The sequence below is a fragment of the Rhynchophorus ferrugineus genome, unplaced genomic scaffold, assembly GCF_030347505.1.
Source record: "Rhynchophorus ferrugineus isolate W39M unplaced genomic scaffold, kcgeb_rfMv2 rfM4, whole genome shotgun sequence".
Lineage (NCBI taxonomy): Eukaryota > Metazoa > Arthropoda > Insecta > Coleoptera > Curculionidae > Rhynchophorus > Rhynchophorus ferrugineus.
The window spans coordinates 32,575,107-32,597,075 of NW_027472583.1; the positions used below are offsets into that span (position 1 = coordinate 32,575,107).

At 29.2% G+C, this 21,969-nt stretch overlaps 1 protein-coding gene across 2 annotated transcripts in view; it reads right to left on the bottom strand.

Moving 5' to 3' along the window:
* Drip (aquaporin homolog protein drip) overlaps positions 1 to 20,718 on the bottom strand; it is a 61,253-nt gene extending 40,535 nt beyond the window's left edge. Inside the window, exon 1 of one of the 2 annotated variants that reach the window (XM_076402321.1) lies at positions 20,676 to 20,718. In XM_076402321.1, coding sequence (XP_076258436.1) covers positions 20,676 to 20,679 — 4 coding nt within the window. In that variant the 5' untranslated portion in view covers positions 20,680 to 20,718. Of the gene's footprint in view, positions 1 to 11,209; positions 11,501 to 20,675 lie in introns of those variants that run through there. The other variant, XM_076402320.1, reaches the window with a different exon arrangement.
* Positions 20,719 to 21,969: the final 1,251 nt, after the last annotated feature.

Below are 21,969 nucleotides of genomic sequence, written 5' to 3' on the forward strand. Positions count from 1 at the left end.
TAATGGGGCTTTGGATTAATATAAAAATGCTGTCACTGATATATTAAATATTGTCATCTGAGATGACGTAATCAATATGATTTGTTACAGTATAAGCGGCTTGACGCTAACAATCTAAAAACAAATGGGAAAGAAGAAATAACTTTTGAAAAGCTTCAACATATTTGTTTTCATTCAACTCAACATTTCATGTGTTGCATTCACTCACTCATGAAATCATGTTATCAGTAAAATTATCAGGTGTTGCATGTATTTGGATCAGTGATATATATTGGTGAAAATGAGAAATCACGACCATATCACCCTTCAAAATTAGTTCATAATTATGTATATCTAAACCAAATGGGAGAACCAAAATGCAAGAATATATAACGCTAGAACAGCTTCAACATTTTTTTTTTATTCAACTCAAGATTTCTATAACGCATTATATAAATGTAAATGAATAAGAATGAAATCTACATTAGTAGTTAGTCATACTATGGAATACTATTATTGAAAATAATGTATTGTTTTTATTAGGGGGCAAGCCACATTTACATAATTTACAATTTAATTGTTTTAAATATTTTGTTGATTAAAGAGAGGAAATTAGGAACGTTTTTGTCACTCATGAAAACATGTTATCAGTAAAATTATCAGGTGTTGCATGTATTTGGATCAGAGATATCTATTGGTGAAAATGCAAAGTATTGATGTAAATAATTGTTCGACTACCTATCCTCAACACAAAAATCGATGGTTTTGATACTTCTCCACATAAACATAACAGTTTTTCGTATTAGTGTCAATATTATTAAACTTTTTTTAAATTAATATTAAGTTTACAATATCTTTAAACTATTTAGTACAAACAGCTGCCAGTTTGTTTAATTTTTAGAAATCTGCTGAGAAAGCATATCAAATACGAAACTTATGATGATGCTACTCCATCAGATCCGAATTACAGTCAGTCAAGAAAACACGAGAATTGCAAGGGGGCATGAAGAAAGACTCCATTCTCATAAAATAAATTATTGCATAAATATTGCAGCTTTTGGATACCATCAGAACAGGACACAGACTAAAAAGAATCAAGACATCTGATATTGCGTTGTGTTGTGTAGTGAGGTTCATATATCAAAAAATACAGCAGTGACATGTGTAAACATTATTTCACCAGACTGAGATAGGGCCGATGGGTCCTCCTAGTTATATATCTAGATTTAAGTTATCATAAAGATAAATTGTAGGTTAGACAGAAACGACTAGTAACAATGTATTAATTAAATAATAAAAAAAATATCCGAATTGATGGTTACTTTAATGAAATAGAACAACCTGAAGAACCAAGAAATATATATTTAAAGAAAAAAAATGTTTGTATTTAGGCATCCAAAATTCTATTTGCAGTACAAGATATAATACATATTACGTAATGTAATCCATTGTAAAAATCGTAAAACATTAATGCAATTGACTAATCGATGTGTTATAATGGTGGTGATCATATTTTGCTTCAATACATTAATATTACCGGTACTTTTTTTTAACAAAATGTATGTCAACTCGACTTCACGAAATATCTCCACACAGTAGTCCTGTTACTTTAAAAGCTTTATCTTATCGAGACGTTCAAATGACATTAATCACATAACATTACCTCGATTGTATGGTAATTTGTAACTATTACGATATCAACCGGCGAATTAATCAGGCAGATCAATAGACTTTTTCTCTTCTATCGATTAACCCGTCACTAATCTGACACATATTCGGGTGATCTAATGGCAATTAAACGCGTTCGTAATGCGCTGTATTTTTGGAGATATACCGTTTATCTCGGCCTTTTAATCTCTTAGGTATTGAATTTTGCAACAATCGAATAATGTGCCAAGTCATTTTTGATGTGGTGAAAGATAATGTTATCGAACCGAAAGAATTTTTATTGATAGGGTCGTCCTAAGGATTAGATTTTCTAATATGGTGTTGAAAGAATGTATATTATTGTATCTATTCGCGATTTAGGCTGCGAGATTTGTTATACTGGATATGTGAAGAAACTTAAATTTTAAATAATTATTTACTTAGGTTTCATAATACTTTTTATACAATAGAATATCTAATAATGATTTTAAAAGTTAATTGACAAATTCACTTAAATAAAATTGCTTATATTTCAACAAAGTGTAGGAGAAATGTAAAATCTATGAGTTATTAATTTACTAGAGCTTATAACAATTATCATTTAGTATGTTACTATAAAATGTTACAACAAAGTACAAACTACTTGACAAAATTATATTGTTGAGTTAACCGTTCGTCATTCAGTGCATAATCAAACTACAATCATACGTAAGGAAACATTGCTACAATATAACAGGTCAATTGAAAAGTCCCCTGTCTGACACATAAATGGCGCTACTAGAATTAAACCCACATGTTTTTTAGTTAGCCCTAACCATCAAAAGATACGTATATAAATTTGACAGCTGTCGGATTTCGCGTGTTGATAAAATATTACTTTTCGATGGGAAAAAATATAGTTGAAGCAAAAACTTGGCTTGATGCAGAGCTTTTGGACATTGCCCCAGAAAAATCAACCATCAAGGATTAGTATGCTAGGTTTAGATGTGATGAAATGAGCACCTAAGAGGGTGAACGCAGTGGACGCCCAAAATAGGTTGTTACCGACGAAAACATTAAAATAATTCTCAGAATGATTTTAATTGGCCGTAAATTAAAATTGAATGAAATAGCAGACACTCTAAAGATATCAACTGAACGTGTACGTCATATCATTCACAAATATTTGGTTAGGAGAAAGCTCTGTGCAAAGTGGGTGCCGCGCGAGCTCACTTTTGACCAAAAACAACGACGAGATTCGGAGCAATGTTTGAAGATGATCAAGCGTAATAAACCCGACTTTTTGCGTCGATATGTGACATGACTCCATCATTTCACTCCGAAGTCCAATCGACAGTCATCCGAGTGGACTGCACACAATGAATCCGCTCCATAGCGTGGGAAAACGAAACAGTCGACTGGCAAGGTTATGGCGTCTGTATTTTGGGATGCGCATGGAATAATTTTCATTTACTACCTTGAAAAAGGAACGACCGTCAACAGCGACTATTACATAGCGTTATTGGTCCATTTGAAGGACGAAATCGCCGAAAGACGGCCACATTTGAAGAAAAGGAAAATGCTTCACCAAGACAATGCACCATGTCACAAGTCACTGAAAACGATGACAAAAATCCATGAAATGGGCTTCGAATTACTTCGTCATCCACCGTAATCTCTAGATCTGGCCCCAGCGACAATTTCCTGTTCTCAGCTTTCAAAAGAATGCTCGCTGGGAGGAAATTTTCGTCGAATGAAGAGGTGATCGCCAAAACTGAGGCCTATTTTGAAGCAAATGACAAATCACATTACAAGAATGCTATCGAAAAGTTGGAGGGTCACTATATCACCCTTGAAGGAAATTATATTGAATAAAAAAAATTGCCAAAAAAATGTGTTTTACTATAGTAGGTCGGGGACTTTTCAATTGGCTTGTTATTTTTGTTCATGATGTAAACAGATATGGCTTTATTCCTGAATCTGAGTTAATGTTTTGTTATTCGGCAAAAAACATTTAAACATGTATGCTTTATGTAATTTTCTTTCTTCAAAAAAAATTTAAAAAACATACTCTGTAGAAAGAAATGTCTACAATAAAACCCTCGGGGTAGAGAAATTCCGCCAGATGGACAGAAGAGCAAGAAACAAATGTTCGATATATTATAAATTAACAATTTGGTAATTAACTTAAACAGTGATTCTGATGATTGCGGATACAAGTAAAGATGCGTATATATTAATATAGGGTAAGTATAGGAAATCGTATTGTAAAGTGTAGCGGATTTGCGTGCGTAGACTTCACATGTTATTACTTATTCGTTGTAAAATGTGAATAAAAACACAGGAACGCTCTGTAATGAAGAAAAATACATTTCTTGGATATATAATTATTAATTATGTAGATTAGGCGTCCAGGGAATGCCACTATAAAAAAACTAGCAACTCTGCCCCACACTTGTAGTGGTGTAGAAAACATTCACCCAAATGAAAGCGAAACAACTCTGACCTTTGCGTCATGAAAATTGAAGACGCGCATTATCCGTTTTATTGGAACGATTATATCTCTGTCATAATAAGACCTCTTAGACCATATAATGTATGATATATTTAATAACAAAACATTTAAAGACATTAATGACAAATTCACTATTTTTGCTGAAGACTTAAACATCTTGTTATTGTTACTCTTAATCTTATGAAAACCATTACATAGCTTAAACCAGACAGATATTTCATGTCACTGTAAGAAACCGCGGAGAATATTTTAAGAATATTATGATTGAACGTCGATCCGCACTTGTTGGAAATAACCTCTATTCCAAATTCATAGACGATTTGTATGATGTAACATTATGATGAGAAATATTACTAGGCTCTAATTATTGTTTCCAATACATATTGATATGTTGCATGTAATGTCAGCTTCAATGGCAAAATAAAAAATACTACTATAATAATTTTAAGCGCTTTTTTTTCTCTATTCGCTATCCATGTCAAATAACAAATACGTCTTCTTTCCAATATCAACATTCACCACAAGATGAATGCGAAACAGCTCTGACCTTTGCCTCGATGCGCTTTTAAAAATGGAAAATTATTCGAAATCGTGTGGTTTTTTTCTAAACGTATTTCCTCATAATAACATACAATTTCATTGTCACGGCCCGTGGTACAGTAATAATGGTGATATCTACATCTGGACTTGAGCCGATTGCAGTGAAAACGATTTACGACATGTTAACGTCAATAAATTTACAACGAAAACAATCGTTTTCTAGAGAATTGTTAATTCATTGCGTGCTTACATTCTCTCCAATTAAAAATAAAACAATAATATGCTCTAGAGTATATTGGTATATTAGTTTAAGATATTATCTGTGGGAAATCCATCAAAGAGATCGACAATAAATTAGCAATATGCTAATAAATGACATCCTAGTACCTTTATCTATTAAATAAAAATAAATAAAACAAAAAAGAATAATAATAAATATATTATCAATTATCTCATAGCTAATTAAGTAATAGTATGTGCAAACGAGAATAGTGTTACATTAAAGGCGGCTGCAGAAAAAGAAAAATGAACAGCAAGAAATATTTATCAACAATCGTCAATGTACCAGGTTTTATTAATAAGTTCGTAGAATTAATGAATTTATTTTTCAATGTAATCTCAACCAATTTCGAAGGAGTTATTCAAAGGATCCAATTTATCCAACTATTACATCTTCTTTGCATGAAGATTATGTTCCACTATATATTATTGAGGTGTAAATAGAGTCACAAATACGAGGATGATGAAAAAATGTATAGTTAAATTCAATGATCTCAATGGTGGTTTTTTGAACTCTGTGATCGAGTGCGATATCTAAATGAAACATTTTTACATCCACTTCTGAAATTTACCGGAATAATAATCGAAGTTTATTGTTTTACCAACTGAAAGTAATTTAAGTACAAAATTTCCTATGCGTCTTAGGAAACTAATGAACACCAAACAGAGATATGGGTCATGGGTCTATATCAGATATAGATACTGACAAAATGATGCACAAAATCATTTGAATCCTTTGAAAAAGTACTTGAATATGTTTTGTTGACACAAAACACACATAATAAAATGTGTGATTGGTTTTATATGAAGAAGAATTTTAAAATGGCTTTGAAGTTTTAGTTGGTACTCCGTGAACTTTCGATCAATCTTGTATACATATCATTTTCCTTGTTATTGTCATCTGCTAATTAGCAAATTCAATCCAGAAATTGTTCTATTATCTGATATACTTCATATTCATTTTAAACTTCAAAATTGGAGAGGTCTTGTTTAGTAAAGAATAAGTTTAATATGATAATAAAGGCGAATGAAAAGTGTGCACATGCATCAACTACTTTAATGGTTCCACATGACCTTGAGTGCAAAGAAAAAAGAATTTACTGGGAATATTTGGAAATTTTAATTGTCTGGATCAATTAACAAACATATAAACAATATTGTATAAATATAAGTACTAGTTCAATATGTTATATTATCTTTGGACACATATGGACTAATACATAATTTTTACACAGTAACACTAGTAACATTAGTTACAATATTGTTATAGAATAATAAAATGCAACAATAATCATAAAATTCATCTGACAACTCCCGATTAAAGCTTTTTCTAATCCAAATGCCGAACATTAACGAGCAATATTGACAGCATAAAATTCTTAAAATATTCTACCCTGTTTCTTCCAGCCCAATCTTCAACATATTCATGAAATTGAAAATTCTTTATCATAGTATATTTTCCCATCAGAACAGAAATATTCGACGGCAAAAATCGTGTTTATTAAAATCTTTTGTTTATCCTCTCTTCATATAAAAATAACTCAATTATTTTAATTTAATTTCTCTTATCTCAGCTATCTTTCAGGTGATATCAAAATTCAAAAAAAGTATACTGTTTTAGTTTGGTAATGAGAAAATATGATAATTGTGGAGGTTATGGGTGTATTGGCCAAAGCAATAAATAATTTAAGAGGTCAAGCATAAGGTGAAGTTCAAGAAACATTGTATAGACGAATGTTGATGATTGATGGTACAGAATAAATATCCTAATTATCGGCGAATAATGTCCCAAATTAAAGACCAACGTTAACATTGAAAAGCTACTATATGAATTGTCAGTGCAGGCTTCAATAGTTTTTTATGATAAACGAAGTATCTCAAAATAAAATTTATATTTCTTTGCCTTCCCGGGTGAACGAATCCAAAGAAGGGGTGGATATCAACCAGTAGCCTTGCTCTAATGAACCAATGGATATGTAGCATTTCTCGAAAGCAACAACAGTTTTATAATAACAGCAATTTCACATTTAATATTCCAGTGTTTTGTCAATGAAATGAATAGCCAAAATCTCATTCTAAAAAGTGTTAAAAAGTTTGGAGAAACAAATCCAAATATTAGAAAGGGCAGAATTTCTTATGTTATGAAACACGCCCGTTCAAATGTGTATAGATCATCATCAATTATATAAGTATCTACAGTTGGTAGCCAGTTGCTACACCCAATTAATAGATACTTGATTTCGTAAACCAAGCGTTTCAGTGCTTTTTCAATGTTTATCAATCTTGTTTTCGAATAAAGCTGATTTCAATCATAATCAAATATCACAAACTCACCAAAATGACCATAAAAGCCATTGCTTTATTGACGAAGGCGTTTATGAAACAAGATTACATTTGGACCATATTATCTTAAGAAATTAATCAATTCCCGAATTGAAAACCTTTTTTACATAAGGGGCTTACTATATTTGAATACATATGTCTTCAAACAACCACATTAAAAAATTATACGGCTTAAATAAATCAATATATAAAAATAAGATCAAATTGTTGACAAATGACGTTACGGTAACCTGATGCTGCAAATATCAACGCCATTCGGTTCAAACAAGACATGGATTAGTAGTATATCACCAAAAATATAGTCAGACGTTGCGAAAAATATTCAAAGTCCTGCAACATCAACAACTGCGTACTGGTTGAGAAGTAGAAATATCATATCAAATTTTCAACATTGTTCGTATCGTAAAAAGTTAAAGAAAAGCCGAATCATTCTCCTTCACGACAATGCAGGAATTTAGCTGAATGGCATCGAAGTAATGTCATTTTGATCGGTAAAAATAGCGAATTAATGACTTATCCCTCATCCTGTTCTGATTAGGCATCCAATGACCTTTTTATACCCGTTCATTAAAACTAGCGTTGGGAACTATCGACTGTTTAATAATTGACGATTTTTACAATCGACTGTTTCCGTCGCTATTTTCGATCCGACTGACTTTATTACTTTATTATATCGACTATTTCAGTCAACTACATTCAGTTACTATTTTCAGACCTACTAGTACCATTCGAATGATTTTTAAAGTTCTGGCTTTACCATCCCAACCGCGACCTTGAAAATAATCTGCTAAGTTTATGCTTACCTAGATTTATATGTAATATATTTGGTTTTATGTTCTGTTTCTAGTATGATTGTAAATAACAATGCTTATTCACACATTAATATTGTACATTAATATTGCAGCATTTTGGAACTTTATTTTTCAGAATTATTTATTGAGGTAAAGAGAACAACATTTTGATTTTAAAAAATTACTTTGCATGCATTTATGTTATCTTGGTCCCTACTGGGTCTATTTGTATTGATTTTAATCTCAAAATATTCCTTGTTAACAATAAATGAAATTATTATTGTATTTAAAAAAAATGCGATGGATAAATAGTTGATATCTCTTTCTTTGTCTTTCCCAAGGTAAGCACATACAGTAGTAAGACGATGTTGGATTACTTTAAATATATTATGTCAATGTTACTTTCAGAATTTTAAAATACCATTAAATATATTTAGGATGATCATACCATTCATTTTTTCATACCGCCAACTTGCCAATTTAAAATTTTTTAAAATGAACTGATCTGTACGATACAGAGAATGAAACAATGATCTCCGTCCTTTACTCTCTCAAAACTACCACAAATAGAAAAACAGATGAACCCTGCGTATTACTGAAATAGTAATTATTATTTTCAGTCGCAATTTTTTTTTAATATCGACTAGTTCGACTATTTTGTAACTATCGAGTGTTTCGATGCTAATGCCAATTAAAACCAAATTACGTAGTCAACAATTTTCCACTCTCACAGAAACAGTTGATGCGTTGAAAATACATGTTTTTGAATTACTTTAATTGGGATGTTCATTAATATTCGTTTTCATTTTAAAGCTAAAAATATAAAAAGCAATACACGTACGATTCACACATTTAAACAAGCATTATTAATCCCCAAGATGGATAAAGAAAATAAATAAGACCCACATATCATTGACATTTTAGAAACAAATCCTGCTAGTATTTAACGATCAAAATAATGAATATCAGGAAAAAAATCTAGACACGAATCGAAAAGGAGTTTACATAAAACCGAAATTCCTTCTCTACCAACCCAACACCAAAAAAATAATTTAAAACATCATCAGGATCCTCAAACACAATAGATATTTAAAATACTGTTTACAGCATTTAAAAAAACAGCATTAAAAAATCAAATTTTCCAACCAAAAAACGTGAACATCTCAATCATGACCGAAGTGCGACCTTTATTCGCGAATACCGAATCATAACACGTATATTTCTGTTGTTTAAACCAGCGTGACCTTTTCCTGATTTTCATTGTTGAATTTTATATTGAAACGTTTATATAACAACGACGAACACCCAGCGAGTCCTCCAGTCCAAGTGCAAACAAAAATACAATTCAAAAGGCAAACAGATAAATTCAGACGATTTAGTACTTATGGAGACGATTATCACCGACAAAAAACTTAATATGCATACAATATCATGTTTATTTCCTGATTTTTATCGATCAAGTTATGCTGCAGCAAAGCAGAACGTTTAACTTATATAATTTAGTATAATGTATATATATTATAAATTCACACAATAAATAATAATTAATTCAACAACCAAATTCAATAGCACATTGTTTGATTACAATTTTTTGATGTTTCTATTCACACAAAATAATTAAGCTTAATTATTGAATAGATTAATTAAAATTATTGCATAGAAACAATGTATGCATAATGTTTATCTTAATAACGTATATGTTTCACTGCTTTTATATTTAAACAATCGAAATACCATTTAAATTGTTAAATATAATGTTTTGTATAATAATTCAGTTATAAATAGCAAAGGAATGCCCCAGCAGATTACCATTTATATTTCGGGATTATGCTAAACTAGTTTTACCCTCCTAGCATTATAAATCAAAACAATCATAACAATGTGCCTTGCTTCGAGTAGCATATAAAACAACAGTAATATATATATAAAATTACATCGATTTCAGCATTAATTTACTGGATGGACCAACAATAGTTGTAATTGAAGCGCGTTTAAAGCAAAAGTTAAGAAAAACCACTTAAAGTCGGTTGTTCTGGTAAATATTGGTAGAGTGCTTAAATATTGCTCAAATGTTACAAAGTAACTAATTCTTAGATTGAACTGTTCCTCATTATTATCAAAAATTATATAACATAATAGTTTGTAATATATTACTTAACAGAAACCCCAAAGTTTCGTATTAATAAATATGGTAACATTTTGTTGGAAGGGCTACGTTATTCTATTCAAAGAAACAACCAAAATTAATGTTTTATATGCGACTTAAAATAGAAATAGAGAAATAGACATATAGATGGAGAATAAAATCAACCTTTTAAAAGCTAGATCAAACTTAATAACGTAAATATGAATAAAATAATAACGTAAATATGAATATTCATGAAGAGTGTTAAAATAATAATAAGACCACTTTAATGACGTTGAAAAATCACAGTTAATAATAATTTGTGGTGCAATAATTATTATTAGTAAATAATGCCTCATTAAGGTTTAGATCTCTATTTTCCTATATTCTATTCTAAGTATTCACATAAAAATTATATAACTTATTTTATAAATAATTTTGGAACAAATGTATGTTTAAGGGAATATTTTATTTTGTTTATAATTTTTTTGGTAATTTTATATTTAATATATACATATATATGTGTGTGTGTAAAAGAATTTAGTAATGAGGCCATTGTACTATCAAATCAAGAAGTTGAAAATCCAGTCCTTCCAAGGACTAAAGGTCACTCCACTGCCATCAGTAACTGATTACAGAACGAAGAATATAATAAGAGTATAATAAGTATTTCTTCTTTTAGAATGCAGTATTGCCAGTTGGTCCAGTGCAATGAACGTCTTTGAAACATATATTTTTTAAATAATATTAACAGGCATAGTAGCAAATTATCCAAGATAAATAAAATATTATCTTATCTAAAATTTTAAAAATTTCAAACGTCAGAATATTTGATACACGGGATTCATAGTATTATTATATTGTATTAATTTAAATTATGATTATTTATTTAAAATGCCAGCTTAAGAGGAAAACATACATATAATATTAACAAATATTTTTAAAATTAAGGCTCAAAAAATATATGAAAACATTTTAAATGGAAATTAATTTTTATGAGAATTTACTCACCCTTCAATTCAACCATTTTCATATAGAAGCGCGTTCCAACAACAAGCGAATCGAGTGACCGTAGCCGAAAATAACAACAACAAAAAAATTAACAGTTGAAACCGCCGAGAAATGGAACGCAGTTCCAAAAAAAGGCAAACTAGCAAAAAACAGAGTGTGCTCTGGAGGCGAATCGTTTGATGGCAATTTGTCAAATAAATTGTCTCGAGCCACGGGCGACCGGATTTTTCGGCGATCGTTGAGGTGCAGAAGAAAACAAGTGAATGAATGAATCGCGAATGGCGAAAAACAGTTATTATAGGCGGCCCCAGATTACCCGTGCACGGCCGACTTGACTATCGGTCGCGAGGAATATCGAGGTGCAATTGTTTCGTACGTTTGTTTTTTTTTTCCAGTTTTCCAAATCAACGAGGCAAAGGTGATATGCGATCGATGATGAGTGTGAATTCTTAACGATAAAATTTCAAATGTTTTACTCAAAACCGAAAAGCGTTGTAAAAATCACGAGTTTACTATATATTACAGGTTTATTTGAACAGAGATAACGTAAATACAGGTTGGCTAATCTACTAACGCGAGCACCAATATAAACAAATGCAATTTTTAAACTGTTTAAGCAATTAAAGAACGATAAAAATTCTAAGCACTTAATTTGGCTTAATTCGGTTGATTCTTTACATGATTAAAATAAGCTTAGGTGAAATTAAGCAGATTAATGACAATTTAAAGTAATGTTTATCTTATCTACTACAATATAATTTACAATACTCATTAGATTTACACATCCTACAAAGTTAACTAAACATCAGTTATTCACGTCATGACATTAATGAATGAAGTGAAAATAAAATACTAATTGAAATAAACTTAATTTTATAATAAATAAAAACGTTCTCGTATTATAAAATCTGTTGTAAAGCTTAATTTGCATTAATAGGAACTGTTAATAATGTTCTCAAATATTTCAATCAATCAAATTTCATAATTTCGTTCGATCTGTTAATCTCATAATAAACTACAGTACTCATTAAATACAGGCAAACATTTTACTTAAATATTTTTTAAATAAAAGTATATAAGTAAAATTATTCAGTTAAATACTCTATAATTATCAACATGAAGAAGCAATACTACAGGAAAGTGAATAAGATGTAATATATGAGCAGCTAGTTGAGCACATAGGCACTTAAATAAAATAAATAAAATCCGACAATAAGATCAGCTCAAAGTTACTAATATACCTCTATTCTTCACTAAGTACCTTAAAGTAATATAAATAAGTTTTGAAGAAACAAAACCCAATTGGTATATTCAATTATGTATATTCGTATAGTATTGATGTATTTCCTTTGCATTTGGCTTTTTCACGGCCTTAATGTTCTTTAAATATTAGGGATTCTCTTGTAAAATTCTTTTTCATCTGGAATCATGATACATACCGTACCAAACAATCCTGGATAACTATTTGATATACCAACTTAAGATTGTAACATCTAGAATATATATAAAAAAAATATTTTATAATTTTATAATTTTAGTTACTTTTTCGAATGGATTTTATAGCAATAATAAATAAAACCGATACATACTGGGATTAATATGTATTCATGCTTCGCTGTAATTTGTTCATATATCCCATTAGTAAAATAACCATTTCTTTGTACATTTTGTTATTTTTTTCTGAAATCCATCAAATTTTTAATAATTGGCAAATAGTAAAAATAACCAGATGTAGATTATCGTGTTACGCATGCGCAGAGCCCACCAATCACATATTCTGTTCACTCTCCCTTAGTCTGAAGAAACAAGATATCTCAAACTAATAAAATAATTTCATTCGGCGTCTCTTAGTTTCAACTTTCAACTCCAACCATAAACGTGATGCTTAAAACTTTAATCATACTTTTCGTCAAGTCCAATTTTCCAAACTCAACTCACTCTCAGTTGTGATGAAATACTTTCAATTTTCAGAAATAAAAATTAAATAAAAATTTCTAATTGTAAAATTTACTGTTTTTATCACAACATTCTTCAACTTCAATACATTTAATTGGACTAAAAATGAGTGTTCTTAAAGAAAAGCTGCTGAGTTAATGCAGATGCAAAATTATTTGTTGCATATTGATTTCTATAAGCTAAAGCTAGTGCGTCAACAGTTTGATAAATTAGTGTCTTTTCGAATTTTTCGCGCAATCACTTTAAATCAGAGTTGCCCTCAACTGATAAATTGGGCTACGCACTATTACCCATCCAGCGACCATTATGATTTCAACACCTGAAGAAATCGCTGGGCGGTAAGAGATGACGGCTTTTAAAAATCCTATTATGTCAAAGAAATAAAAGAGAAACGGAATAGCGCTCACTTGGGTTAAAAGAAGATGACGTTGATTTTTCATTCGAAAAGTCCCGGGCTTATTAAATCTCCCTCATACTTTTTTGGTCGATATTTTGTACACTAATTCACACCTCTTTTTATCCTCTTGTCTTCGTGTGGGTCATAATGTTAAACCCAAGTATTTCCATTACTCTATCTCGACTGTGCTTTTTACTGATATATCTTAAGCACACAAAACATAGAGCGTCAAATTGTATATTTTTTTTACAATATTTAAACTTTAAATTAAATTGCGTTAAATTCATCTTACGTTTCAACCATGCAATATTGGAGAAAAGCCTTTTTTATCAATCAATAGAAAGAAAAATTAAACTGAGAACCAATTCCTTTCAAGTAATTCAAATGGCCGAGTAATGCTTGTTTTAAATTAATGAACATTAAATAGTAGTAAATGCTCGCATATACTTTAATCCGCGATGTCTATTAGTGAAAATGGGAAATATACACCAATTAAACAACCTAAAATAACTGTTAAATTCGATGCTTTTGACATTTCTCTATATAAAATAACAGTTTTCCAGTAAGTATTATTATATTATTCAGTTGAATAAATCCTCCGTTAAAACCCAGAAAGCATTATGCTAATGCTGCTCTGTCATATCTTATTTGTCAGTTTTGATTTAAACAGTTTCAAAGTGGTGCCTTTCATGTTAGTGACAAAACACCTTTTCAGCCTGGAGGAGAGTGAAAGACTGATTAGATGAAATCTCAGCATAAACTTTGAAAAAACTTTCAGACTATTTAACAATTTATGAATTAACTCTTTCCAGGTATTTACATGCAAGGAGGCAAAGCAGCATGGAATCATTGGCACAAGATTTTGAAATACTGAACAAGTTCGAAAAGAGATCTATAATTGGATTACTGTCAACCTAAGGTACAAATGTTATCAGGTAGACGGGAAAAATTATAGAAAATGATGGAGCATATTTTAGTTGATATACATTGTACAAATAATTCTCAATAAGTGCCGTTTAAAGGTGAAAAAATAATTAGAATACAAGAAGAACCTAACACATTATAATTTCATTTCAACCAAATACAGACTGTCAATATTACTATTGGGTGGTATGCCAGGCTAGATATACAGCTATTTTTTATGAATTGTTGTAACACTTCAAACAATACAGCGTAAAACAACTTTTTCTGCAAGCAAACCTCGTGAATTGAAGCTAAATTATTACTCAAATTCAAATATTCTCAATATTCTCTTCATCTTCTTTCTCATAATGTTGAGACAGTATATACAACCGCATGTTGAGAAACAATGTAAAGGTAATTATTGCTTAGCACTGACTCTCTTCAAACCCTTCTATTTCTATTGCTAATAAAAGTTTCGTTTAGTTTTTAGTTCACAAGGTTCTTCTTTGTCAACAGATTCAAGCGAGTTCCTTTATTTTTAGCGCTGAAAGTTATCAACTGAAAACAACTATCGACTCCGATTAACTAATTTTTAATATTTACTGTTTCAGTCAACTATTAAAAATAATCTTATACCATTCAAAATTGAACTGTCCCTTTAAACAGAATAGAACCCAATAATTATCTCTCCAAAGAAAGTCTGAGAAGGAATACTTACCGGCACGTACGGCACGGTTGAAAAAATATTCATTATCAAACGTTGGAATAAAATAAGGAAAAACAATTACTTTTATTATATTATGTCATTATTACTTTCCAAAAATTAAAATACGATGAAACATATTTGCTCCATTTCCATTTTTCAATTGTTGAAACCAATCCAGCCAGCTAATTTGAAATAGATCGTGTTCCCCTTAATATTTCTCAAGAGTACGATGATTTACTTCTCTTTAGCTCATTTTCTGTAGAGCCATCTATTGTTTAACGAGCCTAACTTATGCCTAACACAAGAATAAAGTTCAAGAGCAAACGATCCATCCAGATGCTTTAATACTAAATGCCAAACCTAATACATTGTATTTTAATTTATACTTCTGCAATTCAATATTTACAGTGAGACAAAAATTTTTCATTCTTAATGTTTAATTATAATTAAAAATGCCATATTAATTAAGTGTTGGAGGTCACTCAGAATACCAACTGAAACTTAATGTTAAAATGTGTGTAACGTGTCGATGAGAAAATATTATTCTGTTAGAAAATATATTACTACCAACTAATAGCAGGCAGTACGTTACTTCAAAACCTTTTTAGGTTAATAACAATTGTAAAGTAATATATTATCTATTAGTTAACTAAACAGTAAATACATAAACCATAATTGTTTATACAGTATGAATATCTTAAGTTGCTCAATGCATATCTTTACCATTAAAAGAATAATTTTTTGGACAAAAATAATATATAAATAAATCTGTTTATTTTTGTTGAAATTCTCACTTGATGCATTGAACTGGTACAATTTAAAAGTTATACAATCTGTACTATAAGATAAAAGGAAATAACTAAAAATAGAAATAATATATAAATAATAAATAAAATAAAGAAATAAAATAAAGAATAAAGAAATAAAATAAAATAAAGAATAAAGATAAAGAATAAAAAAATAAAAAGTAATAAATTAATATATTACCATCATTAGTTTATCTAATAATTGTTTTTAAGATGAATTAATTTAACAGCATCATTATCGTATTAAAAAGTGTAGAATTTTTTAAATTAAATCTAATAAATGTATCTATTAATGACCAGGTTATTTAACTAAAACGTTTTGGAATGACTTAAATCTAAAAATATAATAATGTACTGAGTCCAATATGCGGAATATTGGAATATGCGTCCAATATTCCTTTCGAATCCTACAAGAAAAACAACCATTCATCAACATTTGTAATCGGTTTTCCCTTTAATCTCGTCTGTAGGCATCCCTTCTGCACGTTGATACTTAATTCCTGAATCTTACTGTAGGTCAATTATCCTTACTACAATATATAAGAAGTTCGAGTCACTCTTTGATGATATCTGAGAGAATTTTGGAAGTCACAATATTTCAGTTATAAGGCGAAAAATTGACGTTTTAAATGTCGAAAAAAGTGAATCGAGTCGAATCAAAATGGGATGTTCTTGTTTTTCATTCATTTATATATTCTTGAGACTAATTGGTCTACTATTTTAATATTTTAAATGGATCGGTTTTGGGTGTCAAGGTGAGTTTGGTTCTGATAGCAAATAAGGTTAGCGGTGAGTTAATAGTAAGCTAATAAATATACATTTACTTCCCAAGTAAAGTGCTAACAATTACTGTCAGTAATTGTCGATTATAACCAACACTGGATATCTAGTTCTAATTCAATGAACTTTAACACAGATTTCCAAGATAGCTGTTATTTAAATTTTAATTTAATGTCTTAAAAAATTCTTTCTTTTATTCTGTCTTTTAAATTCGGAAAGTGCGGACGCTGTGAAAACTGCTTAGTGTGCTAGAAGACTAAGTAAGACAAAACAGTGAATAAAAAGGAATGTCTTGATTGTATCATTTACTTATTATTACTATTCAATTACTTACTTTTTCTCTAAGGGTGAATCTGAAAATAACTCGGCAAAATATAGATAAGATATATTACTAATTGATAGATATACTAATTGAATTTTTGGACATCGCTATATAATTTGAGTTGATGTCTCCAGCAACTGCAAATACCATCCCAAGCCCAACTTTGGTTGTTATCAGCCTAAATAAGATTTTATATTCCTTTCTTTATATTCTTATTATTTTATATGTTATATAGCGCAACTAAAACAATTCTTCGGAAAAAAACATTGTGTTTACATCTGTCTGAAATATAATAAGTGAAACGTTTAGAATTAAGAGTTTCGTTTACATTGATATATAATTGGAAAGGCAGTGTGAGTTTCATTTATATTAATATTTAATTTTTATTTAATTTTTGAATTATTATATTTATTATTTATTTAATTTTTGATATTGTTTATCTATACAATCGTTCCAAAAAGTAGCCATTAAAATAAAATATAGAGTATATTAAAGGTTTTGAATATTAAACTACAAATGTAAAACGTCTTCGAAGCAAAGACTATCAGGACCATCAATTATATTACCAGAAGTTTAGGCATAAAGAAGAATATTTTGTTTTACAAGGCCATGAATTAATCCCTTGATTATATCCCCGACTTCTTTCCATCCAATACGCTTTTATCTCAGTGGAATGTACGTTTTCAATTGTAACAACGCTTCTGTTACATTTTATCAGCATGCGGAGATATTTTTTTCCTAAAACCAGCACCTTTGTTCAACCTTGAAATAAATTTTAAAAAAGCTCAGTAGAAATTTATCTCATTAGATGAAATTCGATTATTTATCCAAGTTTTTCAAAGGTTCTTCAATTAGAGCTGACTGAATTGACCATAACTTACAAAAAAACTATATGTGAAATGTTGAACGATATACGATAAACACAATATACTCGTAGTAGAATATTACTTAAAAGAGCAGTTAAGTACTTAACAAAACTTGAACTTTATTTAGATTTATTTAATTGTAGTTAACTATATTTAACTTTGTTTAACTTTATTTAACTTTATTTAACTTTACTTAGCTTTATTTAACTTTATTTAACTTTATTTAACTTTATTTAACTTTTTTTTAACTTTATTTAACTGTATTTAACTCTATTTAACTTTATTTAACTTTATTTAACTTTATTTAACTTTATTTAACTTTATTTAACTTTATTTAACTTTATTTAACTTTATTTAACTTTATTTACCTTTATTTAACTTTATTTAACTTTATTTAACTTTATTTAACTTAAAAGTGGAAGATTTAAGTATTTTAATATTTCGACAAAAAGTATAATCAAATAAAATTGACTTGTAGTGTTTGTTTATAAAATTAAAAAATAGTTATAAAAATACAATCAGTAACTATAATATAACACGTTTAATTTAGATAAAGTAACTTAATTGCAATTATGATAAAATTATGCCAAATAATTTAAATTTTCAACTGAATTAATCTAAATTAATTTACCTAAAACTCTAAATAAAAGAATATATGGTCGGCTGTTAAAGTAAGGAAAAAATATTATCATCTTTAAGATATTCAAAGCGAAGTTGAACATATTTAGGGCAAAATTTAAAACAATTTGAAGATATTTATCGAATGAAGAATCAATTACTAAATCAAAAACTGTTTAACTAATCTTTCTAAATAACTAAAAACTTTTAGATTAAGTTGACTTTTTCTGCTAAAAAAAGCGTTCAGATTTAGTAGGTGGTTTCATTTATTTTTACGAGCTTTGACCTAAAATATTCGCCATTTTCTCAATTTTTTATTATTCTTTAAATATTATTTTATTATTTTACTTTATTTTATATTTTTATTATATTACTTTATTTTATATTTTTATTATATTACTGTATTATATTTCAAATATTCATTAGAAACAATAATTTGACAAAGAAATAGCTTATGTGCATATATTCTTAAATTATTTTTTTTATTTGCTTCACTTTTCTATGTTTGGTGAAGTATGATATTTAGGTAAACTAGCTGCCGTATTGCCATGATATATACATGTTTGTCATTAATATAATATTATTTGCAACATTCACCTCTTTACCAATAACAACAAAAGCCCTAACGACAAAGTTTTTCGATATAAACTGAGCGATTAATTTTATTCTTTGAACCCTTTTGTAATCTCAACAAACCCAATGACGTCACCACAGACCATTTAGTCCATATACCCCAATTATCCTTTAGGCTTATCCATCATAGAAAATCTAAAGACATTTGTTAACCAGTAGAGTCTTGATCGCCTTTGGACTGACTCCTCCTTCCTTTTCATGTGGAGTTAATATCTAGACACCCATCTAACCACACTCTTTAAAAAAATAGACCAACTGAACCGGGTCAGCTAGATTGAAACATGTTGTAGGATATTAAAAATAACTATAAACCAGATATCCTCAAAAAAAGCCTTCATTAGCCGCCTCAGATTGGGAAACTGAAAGTTTACACATGACTATCTTCTACTAGTGAACTACCACCTGTTTGCAAAGAATGCCTAGAAGGGCCAACTGCTAAGCATATTCTCGTAGAATACAACTCAAGAAGACGACTAAATCTTGGGAACTGCTTGTCAAAAATCTTTTCACTTATCAACAATAGGACTATACTCCAATATTCAACTCACTCCAAGTATATACTTTATTATTTATAACGTGTTATTAATCCTGCGATATGAATCCCTAAGAATATAACAGTTATTCTAGAATTTAATTGGTGCTTTTTATATTATATCTAGGAAATCTAAGACAAATTTACAATTAATCTCAACAAAATTCTCCTTTACTTCAGGCGTACAAAACTATATAAATCTGGTTATTACCTACAACATTTGATTGATGTTTGGTTTGCTTAGAAAATCTAAAATCTAGTTCAAATCAACCCCAACAAAATTTACACAAAAAAACCTATTACAATTGGTTATACAGTACCATTTTGCAATTACTTCTATACAATGACAGTGTCTCTAGAATAATTTAGTTTGTTATTACTGCTTAGGCTTCCTTCTATTCATATTATGAATCTGAAAGAGATGTTTGGAGATATCTAAATGCGTCGAAATATTAAAATAAAAACTGTAGTAATATCTATTCTACCCGTTAGATTTAGGTCTCTCTGACTTACAGCTGTTATTACAATTTCAATAATACGTTATCAGAAACCCAGATTTTCACTCAAAAGCATTGGTCTTCATCTTTACCTAAGTTCTTTAGGAATATAGCTTCGATTTTGTATCATTACTCTTTAATATTATAAATTATTGCCTCCTTTCTTTATTACTCGTTCTGGTCAATGGCATGAGTTTTGAATTGCTGAACATATATTTTTATAAAGATGGTAAAAATTAGACAAAATGAAAAAACAGATATAATAAATAATACGAAAAAATAACAACTTTTTGTAGCATAATTTGCAAAATAATGCTCATAATTTATTCATAGTTTTTATAAAAGACGATTCTTTAATGATTACCTTATTACTACTGAATTTAAATAATATAATATGTTGATTCTTACATATGTAAAAAATATATAAAATATGTAATGTATCTAACATACCCATTTTAATAAAATACACAAGCACGAAACTCTGATAAAAGTATTCTGGCGCCTAAGTGTTTTTTAATTTAATCGCTACTATTTGCTTATTTGCTTATTACATGTTCAAGTTTTATCTCCAACAGACTCACAGATAAGACATTTAAAAATCTATTATTTCATTGCGGTAGCCAATACGATAAGACATTGCACAATTGTGTTCAAATATGAACACCACTCAAGTACTAAAATCATTCCCCAAATCACTTGAGATAGCGGTAAATAACAGTAGTACAAATACAAGGAAAATTTATTGTTTTATTAATTAATTATTTTAAGGTTACACATTTTATTTTGATACACTTGGCGATTGGAGTAAACGCTTTCGATATGTTTACAATACACTTTTATTCTAAACATTATTTTAACCTATTTCTTTAAAGTTTAAACTACTATATGAAACATAAAATGGGTTACTAGATTACTAAAAATGTATTGAAAATATCGTACTGTACATTTAGTATTGGCTATTAATGCAACTAACCTAACTTAATTAAAAAAATAACAGTTTTCCATTTAGTATTGTCGAGTAATACGCTGTATATAAATGCTAGTCATGAAATGTTCAATACTGCATTTTAACATTCATTACTACCATATTGATTTTTGATTCGCAGAAATCTGTTGCCAAAACCAATAAAAACGTATAATAATGCTACTCCTTCATATATCAATAGTGGATTTTGGCTTCGTTGTTTTAAAACTGGTGAGTTTGAGATCATCGAAGGTAATGAATTATATGACATGTTATGACATGACAAAAATGCAGCACAAACTCTCAAAGAATTGTTGGATAGCTTAGCAGTTAGTGAGCATCCAAAATTGACTAAAAACGCCCTTTAGAACCATTTCAAGGTCGAGGCTTTATTGTTTACCAAGCAAAGAAAAAAGTGTTTTCTTTGCTGTATTGACTGGTAATGAAAAGGTAATCTACAATTATTATGCATCTTTTTACACATCAACGCAGAAGACAGCATCAACGCCGAACCATATCAATGAACTTAAAATAGTGCTGTGCATATGGTTTAGACATAAGGTATTGCCATAAAAAAGGGGGAAAATTGTGAAAAAACGGAATATATTTCGATTAATATATATTTTATGAATTATCATACAATAAATGCGTTTTTAAAATAAAAAATCATCATATTACACACAAGCACCTAATACTAAAAATATTTATTCCTCACTAACCACTATTTTTCTATATCTGCAATATATGAATCCCACCTGACCAACTGAAATCGTGCTCAGT